The 16,322-nt window shown below is 40.5% G+C and overlaps 5 protein-coding genes across 9 annotated transcripts; all 5 read right to left on the minus strand.

The window, feature by feature from the left end:
* Nucleotides 1–501: 501 nt before the first annotated feature.
* Nucleotides 502–1,269, minus strand: LOC121650023 (gamma-crystallin M1-like). The gene is made up of 3 exons (XM_042001252.1): nt 1,243–1,269; nt 879–1,130; nt 502–777 (listed from the first exon to the last, which is right to left on the minus strand). Exons 1-3 carry the CDS (start codon nt 1,249–1,251, stop codon nt 502–504), a joined length of 537 nt encoding a protein of 178 aa, XP_041857186.1. The 5' UTR covers nt 1,252–1,269.
* A 3,848-nt stretch (nt 1,270–5,117) lies between these two features.
* LOC121650020 (gamma-crystallin M2-like) lies at nt 5,118–6,190 on the minus strand. 3 transcript variants are annotated; one of them, XM_042001247.1, is made up of 3 exons: nt 6,176–6,190; nt 5,477–5,719; nt 5,118–5,390 (listed from the first exon to the last, which is right to left on the minus strand). In XM_042001247.1, the coding sequence occupies exons 1-3, from the start codon at nt 6,188–6,190 to the stop codon at nt 5,118–5,120; spliced, it is 531 nt and encodes a 176-aa protein (XP_041857181.1). The 3 variants fall into 3 exon arrangements, with proteins under 3 accessions (XP_041857181.1, XP_041857183.1, XP_041857182.1); XM_042001249.1 differs by lacking the exon at nt 6,176–6,190 and adding an exon at nt 5,856–5,876; XM_042001248.1 differs by lacking the exon at nt 6,176–6,190 and adding an exon at nt 5,856–5,864 and having other exon boundaries at nt 5,480–5,719.
* Nucleotides 6,191–7,320: 1,130 nt separating this feature from the next.
* On the minus strand, nt 7,321–9,077 carry LOC121650532 (gamma-crystallin B-like). Its single transcript, XM_042002086.1, has 4 exons — nt 9,060–9,077; nt 8,051–8,119; nt 7,705–7,947; nt 7,321–7,596 (listed from the first exon to the last, which is right to left on the minus strand). The coding sequence occupies exons 1-4, from the start codon at nt 9,075–9,077 to the stop codon at nt 7,321–7,323; spliced, it is 606 nt and encodes a 201-aa protein (XP_041858020.1).
* Nucleotides 9,078–9,212: 135 nt separating this feature from the next.
* Nucleotides 9,213–10,972, minus strand: LOC121650019 (gamma-crystallin M2-like). 2 transcript variants are annotated; one of them, XM_042001246.1, is made up of 3 exons: nt 10,964–10,972; nt 10,593–10,835; nt 9,213–9,482 (listed from the first exon to the last, which is right to left on the minus strand). In XM_042001246.1, the coding sequence occupies exons 1-3, from the start codon at nt 10,970–10,972 to the stop codon at nt 9,213–9,215; spliced, it is 522 nt and encodes a 173-aa protein (XP_041857180.1). The 2 variants fall into 2 exon arrangements, with proteins under 2 accessions (XP_041857180.1, XP_041857179.1); XM_042001245.1 differs by having other exon boundaries at nt 9,213–9,485.
* A 1,008-nt stretch (nt 10,973–11,980) lies between these two features.
* Nucleotides 11,981–16,257, minus strand: LOC121650022 (gamma-crystallin S-1-like). 2 transcript variants are annotated; one of them, XM_042001251.1, is made up of 4 exons: nt 16,249–16,257; nt 15,902–16,148; nt 12,921–12,927; nt 11,981–12,245 (listed from the first exon to the last, which is right to left on the minus strand). In XM_042001251.1, exons 1-4 carry the CDS (start codon nt 16,255–16,257, stop codon nt 11,981–11,983), a joined length of 528 nt encoding a protein of 175 aa, XP_041857185.1. The 2 variants fall into 2 exon arrangements, with proteins under 2 accessions (XP_041857185.1, XP_041857184.1); XM_042001250.1 differs by lacking the exon at nt 12,921–12,927 and having other exon boundaries at nt 11,981–12,253; nt 15,906–16,148.
* Nucleotides 16,258–16,322: the final 65 nt, after the last annotated feature.

Below are 16,322 nucleotides of genomic sequence, written 5' to 3' on the forward strand. Positions count from 1 at the left end.
TTTTAAGACTTCTAAAATTATTATAATTAGAAAACAAGATATTATTCAGTTATGTGCACATTAGTATTAAATATAAAACACTTTTTGGTCACAAAGGGGGTTAAATAAGTTTGGATTACGACTTGATGCTTTAGATCAGGGATCACCAACTCCAGTCCCTGAAAGGCCAGTGTCCTGCAGGTATTGAATGTTTCTCTAATCCTGCAACACCTGATTAAAATAGAATAGATCTCCAACAGCTTGTTGTCAAGTTTTGTATTCTGATAATGACCCAATCGTTTGACTCAGGTGTGTTGCTGCAGGGACACATCCAATACCTGCAGGATACTGGCCCTCGAGGGCCGGAGTTGGTCAGCTCTGCTTTAGATCATTCCAAAACATAAACTATTCCCCTATCTGCTTTTACAAGAAAACACATAAAAACACATAAACATCCCACAAACATGACAAACAGTGTTATGAACTACACATTTTTTATTTAATCGTGTCAAATTCGGCAGTCTAGCACATATCAGTGATGCGCCTCATGCTCATGAACCTCATGCCACTCATGCCCAAGTTCATGAAGTTCCTGTACTCTCCGGGCCTCAGGTACATCATCCTGCCTCTGTAGTGGGGCTGCTCGTACATCAGCCAGTGGCCGTCCATCACGTGGCAGGACATGCAGTCGTTCATGCGGTAGCGGTCCATGATGGACTCACAGTCGTCCATCAGCTCGTACATCTGACCGCCGAAGTTCTCCCTCTCATAGATCCTCATCCTGAATGAACCTCTGTGCTGTAATTTATCATGCAAATGTGGAAAATGTGGGTATCATCAGATTTATTAAAACTCAAAATAAATCAAGTTTCAGTTTCATCTGTGTGCATTATACTCACAAATGGGATCATTCTGCAGGATCTGATGGATTCAAACATCATCCCCATGCTCATCATGCGCTGCATGTCGTGGTACTCTCCTCTCCTGAGGAAGAACTGGTTTCCCGTGTAGTTGGGACGCTCGTAGACCATGAAGCAGCCGCTCTCCACCCTGCAGGACTGGCACCTGCTCAGGTAGGAGGAAATGTCAGAGCAGTCGCTCATGCACTCATAGGAGCGACCCTGGAAGTTCCTGTCCTCATAGAAGATGATCTGAAACGGAAAAATCACAATCCGAGAATCAATTTTGCACCAGATTACATTTTTTATATTGTTCGAAAAATAATAATATGAGGGTTGCATGTGTTGGCAAATGTCCTATTACCTTGCCCATGATGCTGGTTTAGGTTGTTTCCAGTGGATGGATCAACTTGCTCTGCCAACTCCATGATTCCACAGCCTTTTTATACAAAATCCCAGAGGCCATGATGTGTTGTTATTCTAATGTGCAAAGCTGATGAATTAGCAGTATGACTTTTGCTGAATGGGGTCTATAAATGTGTAACAATGGCTCTCCATCCATACATTTCTGGCAGCAGTCATCTGCATTGTTCATTATAAGCATACGCTTTGTGTGTATTTCATTCTCGGTCAGAAGGTTCTCCACATATGGTCCGATCATCAGCGATGGACAGAACATGGCATCGAGCCACATCTCAGACAAAACCACGGCCAACCCAGAACCTGCACCAATACTGAGCTGGTATGGAGAATGAATCACTGTCCTTCACCCTCCCGACACTGATTACAAGTCCTGTAGTAAATTAAAACTTTGTTATGTACTGCGGTTTGATATAAACTTCATTTAAAAGAAACTTGCATATTTGGTTAACTGTTTGATAAACTTCTATAAAATGTTTACCAGAAATACGATGACAACCTATTAAAATTCACTTTTACAAGACTGCTACTTTAGCAGGAACCTGATTCTAACCTTGGTGGGAAAATAAAAAAGTTAAAGAAGCAATGGGGGAAAAAACGTTTACTCCTGTAATATTAACTAAAAACATTCTCTGCATAAAAATGGCTGCACAACTATAGAATGTTTAGGTAGCCCTTCTCATGCCTTTTCAACACAAAAATACACAAAACAAGAACCATATCAGGATTTTGTTAGTAGTGCAAATGACCAAAGATCAGGTCTTGGGAGGGCCTCCAGCAGAGCGAGGGGGAAATCCTCGCTGCAGCCAGTGTTTCAGCCTGACTCATGGCCTTTTCCTGCAAGACATTTCTCCTCTGTGTTCACCGTTCCTCTAAATGAAAACAGAGAATGCATTTATAATAAGTAATCAGTAAGTCTCTTAACCTATTACAAAAGTCCCAGAATAATGTTAAATTTAGCCATAAACCTGAGTGGAAACTGCTGATATTTGTATAATAGTTTCAGTATTTGCCTTGGGTATATGGTTTTAATTGTTTTTTTATATAAAAAAGAAGAAAGACTGACAGATTTACTCGTTGCCTTCCACGAAAACATTCATGCCTACAGGAAATATCAATACTTCCATCATTTAGTTTGTGTTTCTGACACTGAACAGCAGATGAACGACTTACACTGGAGAATTAAATGAATTTTTTACGTATACAGAGTGAATAGGAAAGGAATAAGTTAAAAAGGAACAAAAATTTAAAAAGAAAACTTAAGTCTGTAGACATTGCCTTTCATAAGAATAAAAGAAAGGTGGCTCTGTGCTCCTTGGAAGCGTCTGGTTTTAAAGATGCACTACGTAACTTTCCGACCTTAAAGCTCCAGACTCGTGTGATGGCTCAGTGACGTCTGCATTTCAGGAGCCACCCCGAGGCTGAGGAACCACACAATGCCACAAGACGCTGCAGCTGAGTTTCGCTTTACGCACCACGTCACGCACTAGCACAGACACGCACACTGTGTCTGGATCTGTAAAGAAGGAGGAAGAGAGGAAAAGAAAGAGAGAGAAAGACATAATAATACAGATGAGAAAAGATAAAATCTTTAAAAGGCTGGAGAGATCTCACAGTACGGTAGGGCTGGGCAGGTCAATCCAAATATGGATTTTATCAATACCAAGGCTAGTATTGGTATCAGTCGATACCAGCGTGATGAAATCTATATTTTTCTTGCAGAGAGCTTCGAGGGCAAAAAGCCAAAGAATGTAAATGAGAACCAACCAACAGCAGGTTTTACTTTCTGTTTAGACAATTTGCACTGATGACTTAATTTTCCCAAACAACTGTTTGTGATAAAACGGAATAAAAGAATTATTTTATTATTTTGTTACATTATTTATGTTGTTGTTTTTGGTTCTGCCATTCATAAAAGGTGTTTTATTTGATAATACTGTTTATACTGTGTTTGAACATTATAATAATAACGATAATTAAAAGAATAATAACAGAAACATAAAATGATAATAAAAAAGTATTGGTGATACTTACCCTGGATTGATACCTAAATTTGCGGTATCGTTTAGCCCTACTGTACGGGTAGGATGTAAGATGGATGCTGGATTAGCAGTCGATAGGGGCGCTTCACTGAGAAAATTGCTCAAGCTCTGTAGGACGTCTTTAAGATCTGGGAAAGAAAGAGTAAAAGAAAAATTTTGAATCCACTTCTGAGGGCAGATAAATACTATAAAGTTTAACTTCACCTCCAGTAAACTTTCCATGTTGGCCCAAAAATTTACGACAAAGAAAACTGAGAACCAGTACCTGTAACAGACATGAGAATATTTGTTAAAATGCCAATTATTTTTTATGCCTTTAAATGCACCAGTATGATCAATATGTTTTTTTTTTCTTTCTTTGCTGTAGATGTGAAGTGAATGGTCTTAGTTGGTAAAGAGACGATGGTGGTGGGTGTTTTGAAGTTGGTCTGTTTTTGGAACATCACCACCAAGTTGGATTGTCTTGTATTAAAATGTTATTATTCTACCTAAAAACCAAAGAAAAAAAGATAATTTCACCAGAAATTGCACTTTTTCAAGTTAAAATGTGTATTGGTCTTAACTTCCCTGAAGGTCTTTCTTTTGAAGACGATGGAGGTTTTCCGTCTGGGCCCTTTGTTCACAGCAGAACCACCAAGGGTAAACTCTTGCAAACGCATGATTTTAATTTGCTCCTGGGATTTTGTCATCACAAGAGGCTATTTGAATAAGCCAGCCCCTCCTCCACGTCTAAAGTCATGCTGTAGGCATGGAATGATATAATGATATAAAGTCATGCTGACACTGGTAATGCTAATGCTAATGCTAATGCTAAGGACGAGCCTAAAGGTTTAACCCCCTTCAATATGCAAACAAGCCCCGTGTTTTCTTTTTTATAGGTGGGGTGAAGTGCTCTGCCACGTTTGTACATTTTGTTGTAAACGTGCTTCTTCCACCATCTCAGTATCTTCACTCTCAGGCTCAGAGTCTGGTTCAAACATAAATGGCTGAATTCCGTAAGCTGCTGCTCGGTCAGGTTCGCTCGCCATCACTAAGCTGTTGATGTTTTGGAGTCGGATGCACTGTGCATGCACTGGGCCAGTCCCCCTTCCGACTCTGGCCTCCCACCAGCCAATCAGTGCACACCTCATTAACATTAGTCAAAAGCTTGCATGAACTCTCACGAGACAATGTTGTGGTATGAGCAAAGGGTCAGAATAAGCTCTAAGTTTGAATTTTTGTTTAATTAGTTTTCAAAAACATATTTAAAGACACTTAGAGGACAGTGGATGCATGAAAAGACCAGGTGATGACGCCTTTAAATGGTTTTGATGACCATATTATGATGGTATTAGCTATAAAACGTTCATTATGAAGATTTATTGTTGTATATTTTATAGTCAACATTGTAAAAAATAAAATATGTATGTTTCAAATTTATTCTGTATTCTACTAAATACACCACTAGAATAATCTTAGAAGTTTTAGTATTGTGGTATGAAGGGTACTTTATTTGCACGCTCTTCCCTCCACTTGATGAGTGTGTTATCATAACAAATATTTACAAGTATTTACCCCTTCTTATCCACATTATTTACAGAACAAGTACAACATATGCAACCTGCACAGTTACCAACTCTTTTACTTACCCGAGCTACTAAAAAAAAACTACTTTTTGATCCCTCATACAGCAAATTTTGAACAAGCAAATAAAACCACCTCCACAAAACAGGTTAAAAATTCAACATCTTTAATAAACAAAGTGTTTGATATTTACAGCAAGTGTTTCGCTTGATGGCTAAAATTCGGTGACCCTCCTGAAGGATCCGACAATGGCGCAGGTGGCACACCAGTCGCGGTACCTCCTGTACTCCCCAGCTCTCAGGAAGTACTGCCTGCCTCGGAAGTTGGGGTACTCGTAGAAGATCCAGTGGCCGTTCATAACATTACAGGAGTAGACGTGGCGGTGATGGAAACGATCAGACACACAGGGACAGTCATCCATGAACTCCATCATGTGACCGCTGAAGTCAGGCTTCTCATAGATGCGCAATCTATAGGAGCCTCGGTACTGTGGGACCAATAGGACCAAAACATTTGATATCAAATCAAAAAATCCGCTCAGATTTGAAGAAAAGCTGAATTTTGTCCTCTTACCGCTGGAATCATCCGGCAGGAGCGGATGCAGCTACTGAAACCCATCCACCTCTGGTAGTCCGGATACTCTCCCCTCCTCATGAAGTACTGGTGACCCATGAAGTTGGGCCGCTCATAGATCATGAAGCAGCCACTCTCCACCCGGATGGAGTTACAACGGCTGAAGTACGAGTGAAGGTCTGTGCAGTCATTGCTGCACTCATAGCTCCGACCCAGGAAGTTCTTGTCCTCGTAAAAGATGATCTATAGAAAGATACGAGAGCTTCAAGAACCAAACTTTGCTTCAGGGAGGAGAGCGCCGTGTTCAAGCCAAAGATACTGAGGGCACTGACAGGCTCTGCTGCGTTCAATGTCAGCAGGCAGGACAAACAGTACTTACCTTGCCCATGGTCTCCGTTGGAGAGATTCCCCATGTTTTCAGGGCTTTTTATACCACCTCTCCACAAACAAAGCATTGTTATTCAAATTCTCTCATAGTTATAACTGAAGGCTACTGGCACATGTTTACCTTTTTGTTGGAGCACAACATTGGGTGAGAAATATGGATTTGTACTTGAAAAAAAGGATAAATAATTAACTGGTTTGGTGTTTTGACAGGCATGGACAAAGGAAAGGACTAGTATGGTATCCACACATCCAGCGGACAATGGCTGCAGAACAATATGGAACAGCCCTTTAGCATTAAAAATGTTGCGTAACGGAGCAGGAAGCCATTCAGCCTCCCTGCTTCTACCTGAGCAGCCCTCCGTGTACACATGCTGCTGCTCAGAACTCCGGACAGGAAGATTTTATGAGGAATTTAACAGTTTATTGAACGGCCTTTACATCTAACGTGTGTGTTTGATTTTTGATTTTTGATATCACAGCTTTATTGAGCTTTTTTTAACTCGTGTCTTTACCTGCAAAATGAAGATTTTGTTCAGCCTGATAGACCACACACATATGATTTCACTTGTTTTGTTTTATAACATCTGTGTTCTATTATTTATTGGTAAATCTTAGAAACAGTCTGGTAAAAGATTATAATGATTGGTTTGATTCAGTCACAGTGTAAACTTTAACACACACTTTTAATATTGAAGAGCAGGGAAATTTTTAGATAAAGCTTTTATTTGAGTGTTGATGATATTCAAGTTGTTGCTGGTGGATTCTTTTTTAATGTGTTTAGATGCAGAAAATAGAGAATTTTGTTTGTTTGAAACTTGTTTTTCCCCAAACTAAATAATTTTTTGTCATGAATGTCCTTTAATTTAACCTTTCAGAATGTCTGGATGACTATGAAGATGATATGTGTGATATAAATCATATGTAAGTGGGCAAAAATGTCCTTAAGAGGAAATATTTGGGAGTTTTTTTATGTGCTTCCACAATTCTTTGTATGTCTTTCTTTACCAGATGACCCTTCTTCTTAATGCTTCATGTCTTATTGCTCTCTTTTGTTCTAGCTGCACACTGTCTGATTTACTCTCTATAGAGTGTTTAGCGCTAATGGTATGGACACCCACAGAGACCAGTTAATCCCATCAGGGGCACAAACTGGGAGAGGGTTACCCTGGCATTGTTTGGTATGGTGTGTCTAAGCACAGAGGCGATTAAATTACATTGCACCAGCTAACCAGAAGCTATTGTAGATCGATTGTTTGGTCCACAGCTACCAGACAGGAGATATTTTCCTTTCTGTAATATTTATTCCTCCATAGATCATATTTTAGGGATACTTAGTGATGATGTAGTGAGCAAACAACAACTGGGAAGTAGCAAAGACACGACTGAAGAGAGATTAATTGAGTTGGTTAAAGTTTATTGTGACAGACTGTTCATTTTTTGCAAGCATTGCGTGGAGTTTAGTTGAAGTCTGTGATTCTTCTGATGGAGCCGATCCTGGGGGTAAGGCCTCCCCAGTCGCTATATCTGCGGTACTCCCCAGGCCGCAGGTAGTACACCCTGCCCTTGTAGTTGGGCTGGTCGTACAGCAGCCAGTGGCCGTCCATCACGTTGCAGGAGTTGAAGTCGGAGATGCTGAGCTGGTCCTGGAGGTTTGGGCAGTCATCCACCAGCTCGTGCATCTTACCAGACATGTCGAAGCGCTCGTAAAGCCTCATCCTGTAGGACCCTTGGTACTGGCACCAGATCACATACTCTCTTATCACTCTACGTATTTCTCAACAGAAACATGTAAAAGTGTCTATTTTTAGTAGACCTGTTCAAACCACGTCTTTATGACCTACCTGCGGGATCATACGGCAAGATCTGACGCAATCGTTTATTCCAATCACGCGCTGGTTATCGGAGTAGTCTCCTCTCCTCAGATAGTACTGGTTTCCCATGTAGTTGGGTCTCTCGTAGACCATGAAGCAGCCGCTCTCCACCCGGATGGAGTTGCATCTGTTGAAGTAGGTGTGGAGGTCGGCACAGTCGCTGCTGCACTCGTGAGAGCGCCCTTGGAAGTTTCTGTCTTCATAAAATATGATCTTCGAAAGCAACACACAAGGATTTGTCCCACAGAGTTGTGAGATTTAGCAAAAATACGGCAGAAAGTGAGTAAAAGACTTGAAAAGAGTTGATGTTCTTTACCTTCCCCATGGTTATGTTGGCATCAGACAGTATTACCGTTGAGTGCTGTTCCTGAGCCAAGCCACTGTGCTTTATAAAAAAAAGGAAAGAAAGGGCAGCTGTGTGATTGCACAGCATAAAGTATTGTCATTCAAATATAAGCCAGAGTGATGATGGATCAGGGGGCGGGGGTGAGAGAAATCTGTTTATGTATAGATGACTCTTGCTGTGTGATGGGTCATTGTTCTATCCTCCATGTTCATCACAATTTCCTCCCGAAAATACTGCTGAACAATAGATAATGTCCTGAACAGCATCAGCAAGATAAAACTGATATTTAATTGAGTTGACATGACAGTCTGTACAATCTACCAGCTTCCTTTGATCTTCATGTGGATCAGCATCACCCCCATCATGTTGATTAAATCCCCTCCTCCCCCCAACAGTATTTACAGGTCCTTTTCCCAAATAAATGGACTACAAAGACTCCATTTTGCAATGTTTTTATTGCAATGGTGAGTGAGTTATCCAGAAGAAGTCCAGAAATCTGCTTTTGGTTCTGCTGCTGATGGGTTTGAGTCTATTTTAGGAGTCTATGTGAAAAAAAACAAAACAAAACATTTCAGGACAGGAAGGGTGTTTAATTGGTTCTAGTCCAGACCAAAGATGAAGATTTGTCCCGTTAACACTGTCGTATATTTAATATTAAACCATGTGACATATAATAAGACATATGTATAAGCTCACACCCTGACTGCACACATACAAACTTCCAAAGCAATGTTGTATGTCGGATAAATGCACTGAATGGATCTTAAGCTGTCGTGTCGTGCTTTCCACACACAGATGAAGATATTCTGCAGGAAAATTTGGATTCTGACACTCCCAAACTCTGATGAGCACCATGGCTCCCATGGTCATAGAGAACAAAATGAAGGATCCAGTTCTGTACATTTGTTTGACGGTTCTTGCTACAGACATGTTACAACTGAACTGCATCGGAGTTCGTTAAAAGCCGATGTAAACCTACCTTTTCAGGGGATCTCATGCCCCTGTTAGTTCTCCTCAAGGTTTGAATGCTGGCAGAGCACTCGCACCAGAGTTTGCATTAATTAACTGAACCTGTAATGTGTGAACACACCCTAAGATGAACATCTTTCTGTAGCTTTCAACCCACGGCAGGTCAGTAGTCCATGATGCGTCTGATGGAGCCAATCCTGGCGCTCCTGCCGCCCCATTCGCTGAACCTTTTGTACTCTCCTGGTCTGATCAGGTACATCCTGCCGCGGTAGTTGGGATGCTCGTAGAAGAGCCAGTTGCCATGCGTCACGTTGCAGGAGAAGATGTCATTGATGTGGAAGCGGTCCATGACGCTAGGACAGTCATCTTTCAGGTCCATCATCTGTCCACCAAACTCGATCCGCTCATACAAGCGCAGGTTGAACGAGCCAGGCTCCTGGATTAGAATCGGACAGAGGAAGCAGCTCATAAGTCCTCAGGAGGAGACCAAGCCATGGTGGGTCATGTTGAACAAGACTTGAGACATTTTGGAAACATTTTAGCTTTGATTCTTTTTAAGTTCTGATATACAGAATATGTCAAGATCACATGCGATCAACTGTTAGTCTTCATTTACTGGGAATATACACAAAAAGCCTGTTAAAAAGAATACCTGCTTCTTGAACATCGTTTTGTTTCCTGTGAGCGACTTCTGCTCAGTTGCAGCCTATACTGCCCCCTGCTGGCAAGTCAACTGTATTGATTCAATGCATCTGGAAACGTTCTTCATGTGCTAATTTTTCTGTTTCACAAACATTTGGAAAAAGTTCTTTCAGAGTTTGGGATTAGATGCAAATTTTATGTATATCCCTGACTTTGATTTGATCATTTATTATTATTTTAATATTATTTGGTTTTATATATATATATAAAGTTGGCTTGACTTTTCCTCTTCAGGCTTGACGATGCAGCTGGATGGGATTCCTGCACATCTGTAACACGGATTCTTGTTCCCATTAAGATCATTTCTATTCTAAATTCAGACTTTAATATATTTTATGTCCTCAAATTGTCAGATTCAAGTAATAATTAGTAAAAATCTAACATTTCTGTGAAAGACGAAGCCCAGAGATTTGACACCTACTGGAGCATAAAACTGTTTTTGTTTCTTTTTTTTTCTTTTTTTTTTATCAGATTAATTTATTTTATTTATTTATTTTTATTTACTATTTATTTTAATCATTTGTTATTAATTTATTTAATATTAAATTGTTTTATTTTCTCGCCTGATTTCCTCACTTTTTGTTTTTAAAGAATTGTAGATAAATTTAAGCATCAGGTGTTTCATCAGTTCTATGTTAATAAACTGAATTTTTTTTTTAATGTTTACAGAGCTTTTTGTCCAACATCCACTTGGCTGGAAAGGAACAACCTGTGGTTAACCCTTGAACTTCATGTATAAGTGCATGTATATTCTAATCTGTATTATTCAACATATCACCACACACAGACGGGATAATTGTAATTAATCATTATTGGCTTTGCCAACAGACTAACAGCTCACCGCAGGGATGGAGCGGCAGGAACTGATGGAGCCGTTGGTGCCCATCCAGTGGTGGAAGTCAGGATAGTCTCCTCTCCTCAGGTAGTACTGGTTCCCAGTGTAATTAGACTTCTCGTAGATCATGAAGCAGCCGCTCTCCACCTTGATGGAGTTGCAGCAGCTGAGGTTGGTCTGCAGGTCCACACAGTCATTGTTGCACTCAAACTGGCGCCCAGAGAAGTTCTTGTCCTCGTAGAAGATGATCTAAATGTGGATGAGTTACATTTTTCATTTGTAATATTTCAGAAATGGTTTAACTCCAACAAAACTGAACAAAAAAAGCAGCACTTTTTTCTTGTTTGAGTATCAGAGCGTATGAACACGGTGTTTACCTTCCCCATGTTGCTGCTTCCCTGCCTTCCCCGTTTATTCTATTCAGCTCTTTAAAGACTCCCACCTGTCACATATATAGTGAATGTGGAATGCAGACTCTGCATGTGTCATTCATATTGTAATAGCCAGGAATCTTTGGCGTTTGTGCTGCTGTGTTATGAACAGATGTTTGGAGTTATGTACGGGAGCTAAATTGATGCTCTTTGCTTTTTTTACTCCTTAAATGCCTTAATTTCTTCATCTTCTAGTTTGTGATTTTATTAGAGATAGAAAGACTCATTTCTAGCATCTGTGGAGCTCTTGGTAGGACTTTTCCTAGTTTTTAGTTATGTCTTGTAAAATTTAATGTGTTTATTCACAGATCATCATTCTTTGGGAAAAACCTCTCACTGTAACTTTATAACTTATATATTAGTTGGTTGCAGTACAAGTTAGTTTGAATGCCAGAAATATGTTCAACTTTATGTTGTTTAATTTCACCTGCAACACTGCCACCTGGTGGAAAGAGTCTGCAATAGCGCCACATGCTATTTGAAAAGTCAGAAAAATTATCTTTTCATATTAATTCGTGGTTTATATTTATCCAAAGCAAACTTAAATAGAGGAAGTAGTCTCTATATCCAGTAAAATTTGGTCACTTCATCTGCTGATAAAGATCATGCAATGGGACAGAAAAATCCAGAACAGCTCCTAGTCAAGCTGAATTATGCCTTTTTTTATTCTTTAAATCATCCAAATGTTTGCAAAAATGAGCCCACAGAGTAAAGGTGCAGATCTACAACAGACAACGCTCGAGTCTGGGTGTAATTAGTGTCAGTGCTTGCAGTATTTTATTCAGTACTCTGATGAAAGTCAGGATGTCAGACCATGACCACGCCACATCCTTCCGGGAGAACATGCCCTCCAGGTGCAGAGAGCAAGAACAAAACCGAAGACACTTGAGCACAGATGCCATTTTATTCAGCGTGTGAAACAGAGCAAAGAGCAGACATTTCACAAGAACCATTTTCCTGTCTTTAGAGCTCCATGAGACGCCTGATGGAGCCGATCCTGGAGCTCATGGCGCTCCACTCACTGAAGCTCCTGTACTGGCCAGGCCTCAGGTAGTAGTGACGCCCCCTGTAGTTGGGCTGCTCGTACAGCAGCCAGTGGCCGTCCATCACATAACAGGAGTTGAAGTTGAAGAGCCGGAAGCGGTCCATGAGGTTGGGACAGTCGTCCACCAGCTCCATCATCTCGCCTCCCATGTCAAAGTGCTCATACAGCCTCATCCTGAAGCTGCTGCTGTTCTACAAAAAGCCAGCAGAGGAGGACATTAAAAACATCCAATCAAACATTTTTTTAAGGTTTTTGTTAAAGTTTTAGGATGATTAATTAGTAAAAATTCAATGTAATATTCATATTTTTATACAATATAACTGGAGCGTTTTAAACCTAACTCATGAAGATTTGGTTTGTACTGCATAGTAGTGGTCACTAACCAGAAACAGCTTTAAAGGTACAGTGTGTAAAAATGACTGACATCTTGTAGTAAAGATGGACATGGAAAGTTGTGAAAGGATGGTGGCTGTCAGTGCCCAAAATTCTTCCAGACTTAAACACGTTTTCATGTGTGAGTGGATCCAGTGGCCACAGGTGACGCGAGGACTGCTCTACAGGTAACTAATTTAACATTGTGTATATGTGTACTGTCTTCTTCTATGGTCCTTTTAAGGTATTACTTATCCACCTGTACTGCAGTTTTAAAGCTCAAACACCTCTCACTTCATATGGAGTTGTTCGTTTATTCAGAGACAGCATAGTAAAAATTGCAGTAGCTGCATGTATGTGGACTCACAACAAGTAGTTGTTTATTTATTCATTTTCAATACCGCTTATTCCAAATGAGGGTCGCAGGGAAGCCGGAGCCTATCCCAGCAAGGCGAGAGCAAGGGTACACCCTGGACAGATTATAACAGACCATCTTGTTCTTTAATATTTTGGGCTTTTTCAATAGGACGTATGTCCCTCCAGGGTTGCCATAGAGTAGGCTGTTTCCTGTTTAATATGATTTGTAATGTTTTTGGGAACAATAAAGCAGAGGCTCCACCATTGAAGATTGTACCCGGACTTTATTGCACATATGTAACTCTCAGCAGAGACAGGAAAGAAGATGATGTCTCACTCTGTAGTTTCATTTTGTTTGTTTGTTTGTTTGTTTGTTTTGTTTTTTTTTTGTTTGTTTGTGTGTGTGTATTGCCAACAATAGCCAATGGTTAAATTCGTTGTTGACTGTTTTTATTGTCGACAACGTCGACTAATCATTGCAGCCCTACTTTACATATAAAACTCTTCCCTCACCCAACCTCCCATCTCTCCTCGGTAGTGGTGGTGACCACTGGTACTGCCTTCACCTTCCAGGCTTTCTCCAGCTCTTCCTTGAGTCCTTGGTATTTCTCAGTTTCTTGTGTTCCTTTTTCCTGATATTTCCATCGATGAGCATGGCTACTTACATCACTACGACTTTCCTATGCTGCTTATCTATGATCACAATGTCCGGTTGGTTGGTCACCACCATGTTATCAATCTGTATCTGGAAGTCCCATAGGATCTTAGCCCTCTCATTCTCCACTGCGTTGGGAGGTGTTTCCCATTGCGACCTAGGGGTCTCCAGTCCATATTCTGCACAGATGTTTCTGTACACTATGCTGGCTATTTGGTTTTGGCTTTCCATGTATTCTTTGCCTGCCAGTATCCTACACCCTGCTGTGAGGTGCTGGATTGTTTCAGGGACCTCTCTGTCTGCACCTGGGCTCCTGCCTGGTGTGATACATCGGGGCCTCAATTGCCCTGGTACTCAAGACTTGTTCCTATTCTGCCATGATTAGTGCCTCTGTGCTGTCCTTCAATCCAGCCCTCGCTAGCCATTGGTGGGATTTGCTCATTTCCGCCACTCGGCTATCTGTCGGCGGTACATCCCATGCAGGGGCGTGTCCTTCCATGATGGTTCCTCCATTTGATTCTCCTCATAATAGCTCTCAAATTAATTAATCATGATTAATCGCAGCATTCAAATTGCTCATGATTAATCACAGGTTACAAACAATCATGATTAATCACATTCGCAACTTTTTATATGCCTAAATTTGCCCATTTTTACTGTATTGTATCAACAGAACAAGCCGATGCTACAAATATTTACTGTTAACTGACCTTCCTTTGGGTAAACATCAGATGTCCAATGGTCAGTAAATGCAGCAAGTAATGTACTTCTATATGTTGTTTGTGCAGCACTGATAAAAGTCCTACAGCAGCTTCACCCAAAGTAAACACCTGCTGATAAAACACATCATTGGCTGTTTGTTTTACAGGTTTTTCCTCACTTTTTTTTTTTTTTTTTACAATAGATGATCACTTTAGTCGTAATTATCAGTTCAATATTTCATAAAATCTAGACCTAAAAAAAAAGTTCTCATTTGTGCCCCCCTTTTCGTGGTCATTGCTCCTGCCTGGCCCCCCATCAGAACTTTTCTAGATCCGCCCCTGCAGCTGAAGTATAAATGTCTTCCACCAGCCAACCACTGTGTTAGAGAAGGTCCTACCACAAACAATACTTTGGGGTAAATATGTGACGTGTGAACCATGAACTGCTGCAACAAGAGAGTTAAACCAATCAGCTGATCACTGACAGCCATCGCTGCTCAAACAGACATGACCAGAGATCCACTAGAGGAGACACGTTGGTGCAAAATGCAGTTGGATGTCACAAGTTTATAAAAGAATGTGAGAAAAGTGCGGGTGTGGACCCCTCTCACCGGAAAAAGAGTGTGTGTTAAAACACCCTCATTCTCCACGGAGGTGACGTCCATGGGTTGCTGCATTAATGTTGTGTTTATTCTCAAGTCAATCCATAGAACCACCCAGCTCCCATCCTAACAGAGATATGACGGATGTATGGGGCTTGTCAAGCCGCGCATGCGTTAATTATGTTAAAACTTTTAACGCAATTAATTACATAAATTAGTTACCGCCTTTAACACTTTTTTTTTGTTTGTTTTTTTTTTTACAGTCCTGGTGGATGTCGGAGTAATGATACAGTGTGGTGTTTCAGTGTATTTGCATGGCGAGATGTTAATGAAAATGAAAAAAAAAATCCCTTAAAGTTCACATGAAATATCAAATTGTAGCACTATATTGCTTTATTTACAGAAGCTGAGGGAGCTCGGTCTGCTCTGATTGTCTGATTTCAGTGGTACGATGCGACTCCACCCATCACTACAAATCCCCCCCTTTCTCCACCTTGGTTTGACTGCAATGCTTCGCAGGGACAAGTTGCCCCTTGTAGAGGTCACATAGCCAACCAAATGGCCACAAATGATTGGTTGTCATTTGTGTTTAAAGCCATGGAAGTGTTTAATTGGACAGAAAGTTAGGACACACCCCAAAGTGCAGGATGAGTCATCACACTGTTATAAAGTTAAGTGTGTCTTGTTTTTACCGATTGGCCAGATTTTACTGTACTTTTAAAGTGCAATGAAAGGTAAATATTAAAGAGGAAATAAAATATTTAATTAACAGGAACTTTAAATTATTTCATTTTGCAGGAATAATGTGAACATAACTAATTAAGAATTAATATGAAGTGTCTTCTTTTAACATAATGACTTTAATTTCAAGACAAATGACCAATGATTTTATTTATAATTTTCCACATTAGGAGCAAATTCTGACATATTCTTTATTAAAAGGTAGGTTAATCTGCCTTTTTGGGACAGACTGATGACATATTCCTTAAATAAGAAGGTAAACCTTCTGACTTATTGGCTGTTTACGGTCAAATTTACTCTCAGGGTTCCCTGAATCTGTACATGTTTCTCTGTGTGATGTAAACATACCGTAATGGCTCCATCCATCTTTTTTTTTTTTTGGATTATATTTATATTATTTCCCTGAAAGACTTACCGAGGGGATTATGCGGCAGGACTTGACACAGTCATTCATGCCGGTCATGCCCATGTAGTCTGAGTACTCTCCCCTCCTCATGAAGTACTGGTTCCCCACGAAGCCCGGTCGGTCGTAGATCATGAACATGCCGCTCTCCACCCGGATGGAGCGGCAGTGGTCAAACATGGAGTGCAGATCAGCGCAGTCGCTTGTGCACTCATAGTAACGGCCTCCAAAGTTTCTGTCCTCGTAGAAGATAATCTGAAGGATGAAATGAAGGCATCCTGAAAACTTCCACCTGAGATTTCATCATCACAGCCAACAACCAACTTTTGCTGTTTAACTAAAGAAAAACACAAACCTTTCCCATTCTGGTGTCTGTGGAGGGCCAAACAACTTCCTGTGTTTTTACCAGTAAAGGTGGAGGCCATGTTT

Source organism: Melanotaenia boesemani, chromosome 12 (genome assembly GCF_017639745.1).
Source record: "Melanotaenia boesemani isolate fMelBoe1 chromosome 12, fMelBoe1.pri, whole genome shotgun sequence".
Classification (NCBI taxonomy): Eukaryota; Metazoa; Chordata; class Actinopteri; order Atheriniformes; family Melanotaeniidae; genus Melanotaenia; species Melanotaenia boesemani.

Excerpts from the sequence above, each read along its gene's own strand:
- LOC121650023 (XM_042001252.1), bottom strand. Across the intron at positions 778-878 it reads CCTGCAGAATGATCCCATTT|CACAGAGGTTCATTCAGGAT; the intron begins GTGAGTATAATG and ends GATAAATTACAG.
- LOC121650020 (XM_042001247.1), bottom strand. Across the intron at positions 5,391-5,476 it reads CCTGCCGGATGATTCCAGCG|TACCGAGGCTCCTATAGATT; the intron begins GTAAGAGGACAA and ends TTGGTCCCACAG.
- LOC121650532 (XM_042002086.1), bottom strand. Across the intron at positions 7,948-8,050 it reads CCAACATAACCATGGGGAAG|ATCATATTTTATGAAGACAG; the intron begins GTAAAGAACATC and ends TTGCTTTCGAAG. Across the intron at positions 7,597-7,704 it reads CTTGCCGTATGATCCCGCAG|TACCAAGGGTCCTACAGGAT; the intron begins GTAGGTCATAAA and ends ATCTGGTGCCAG.
- LOC121650019 (XM_042001245.1), bottom strand. Across the intron at positions 9,486-10,592 it reads CCTGCCGCTCCATCCCTGCG|GAGCCTGGCTCGTTCAACCT; the intron begins GTGAGCTGTTAG and ends ATTCTAATCCAG.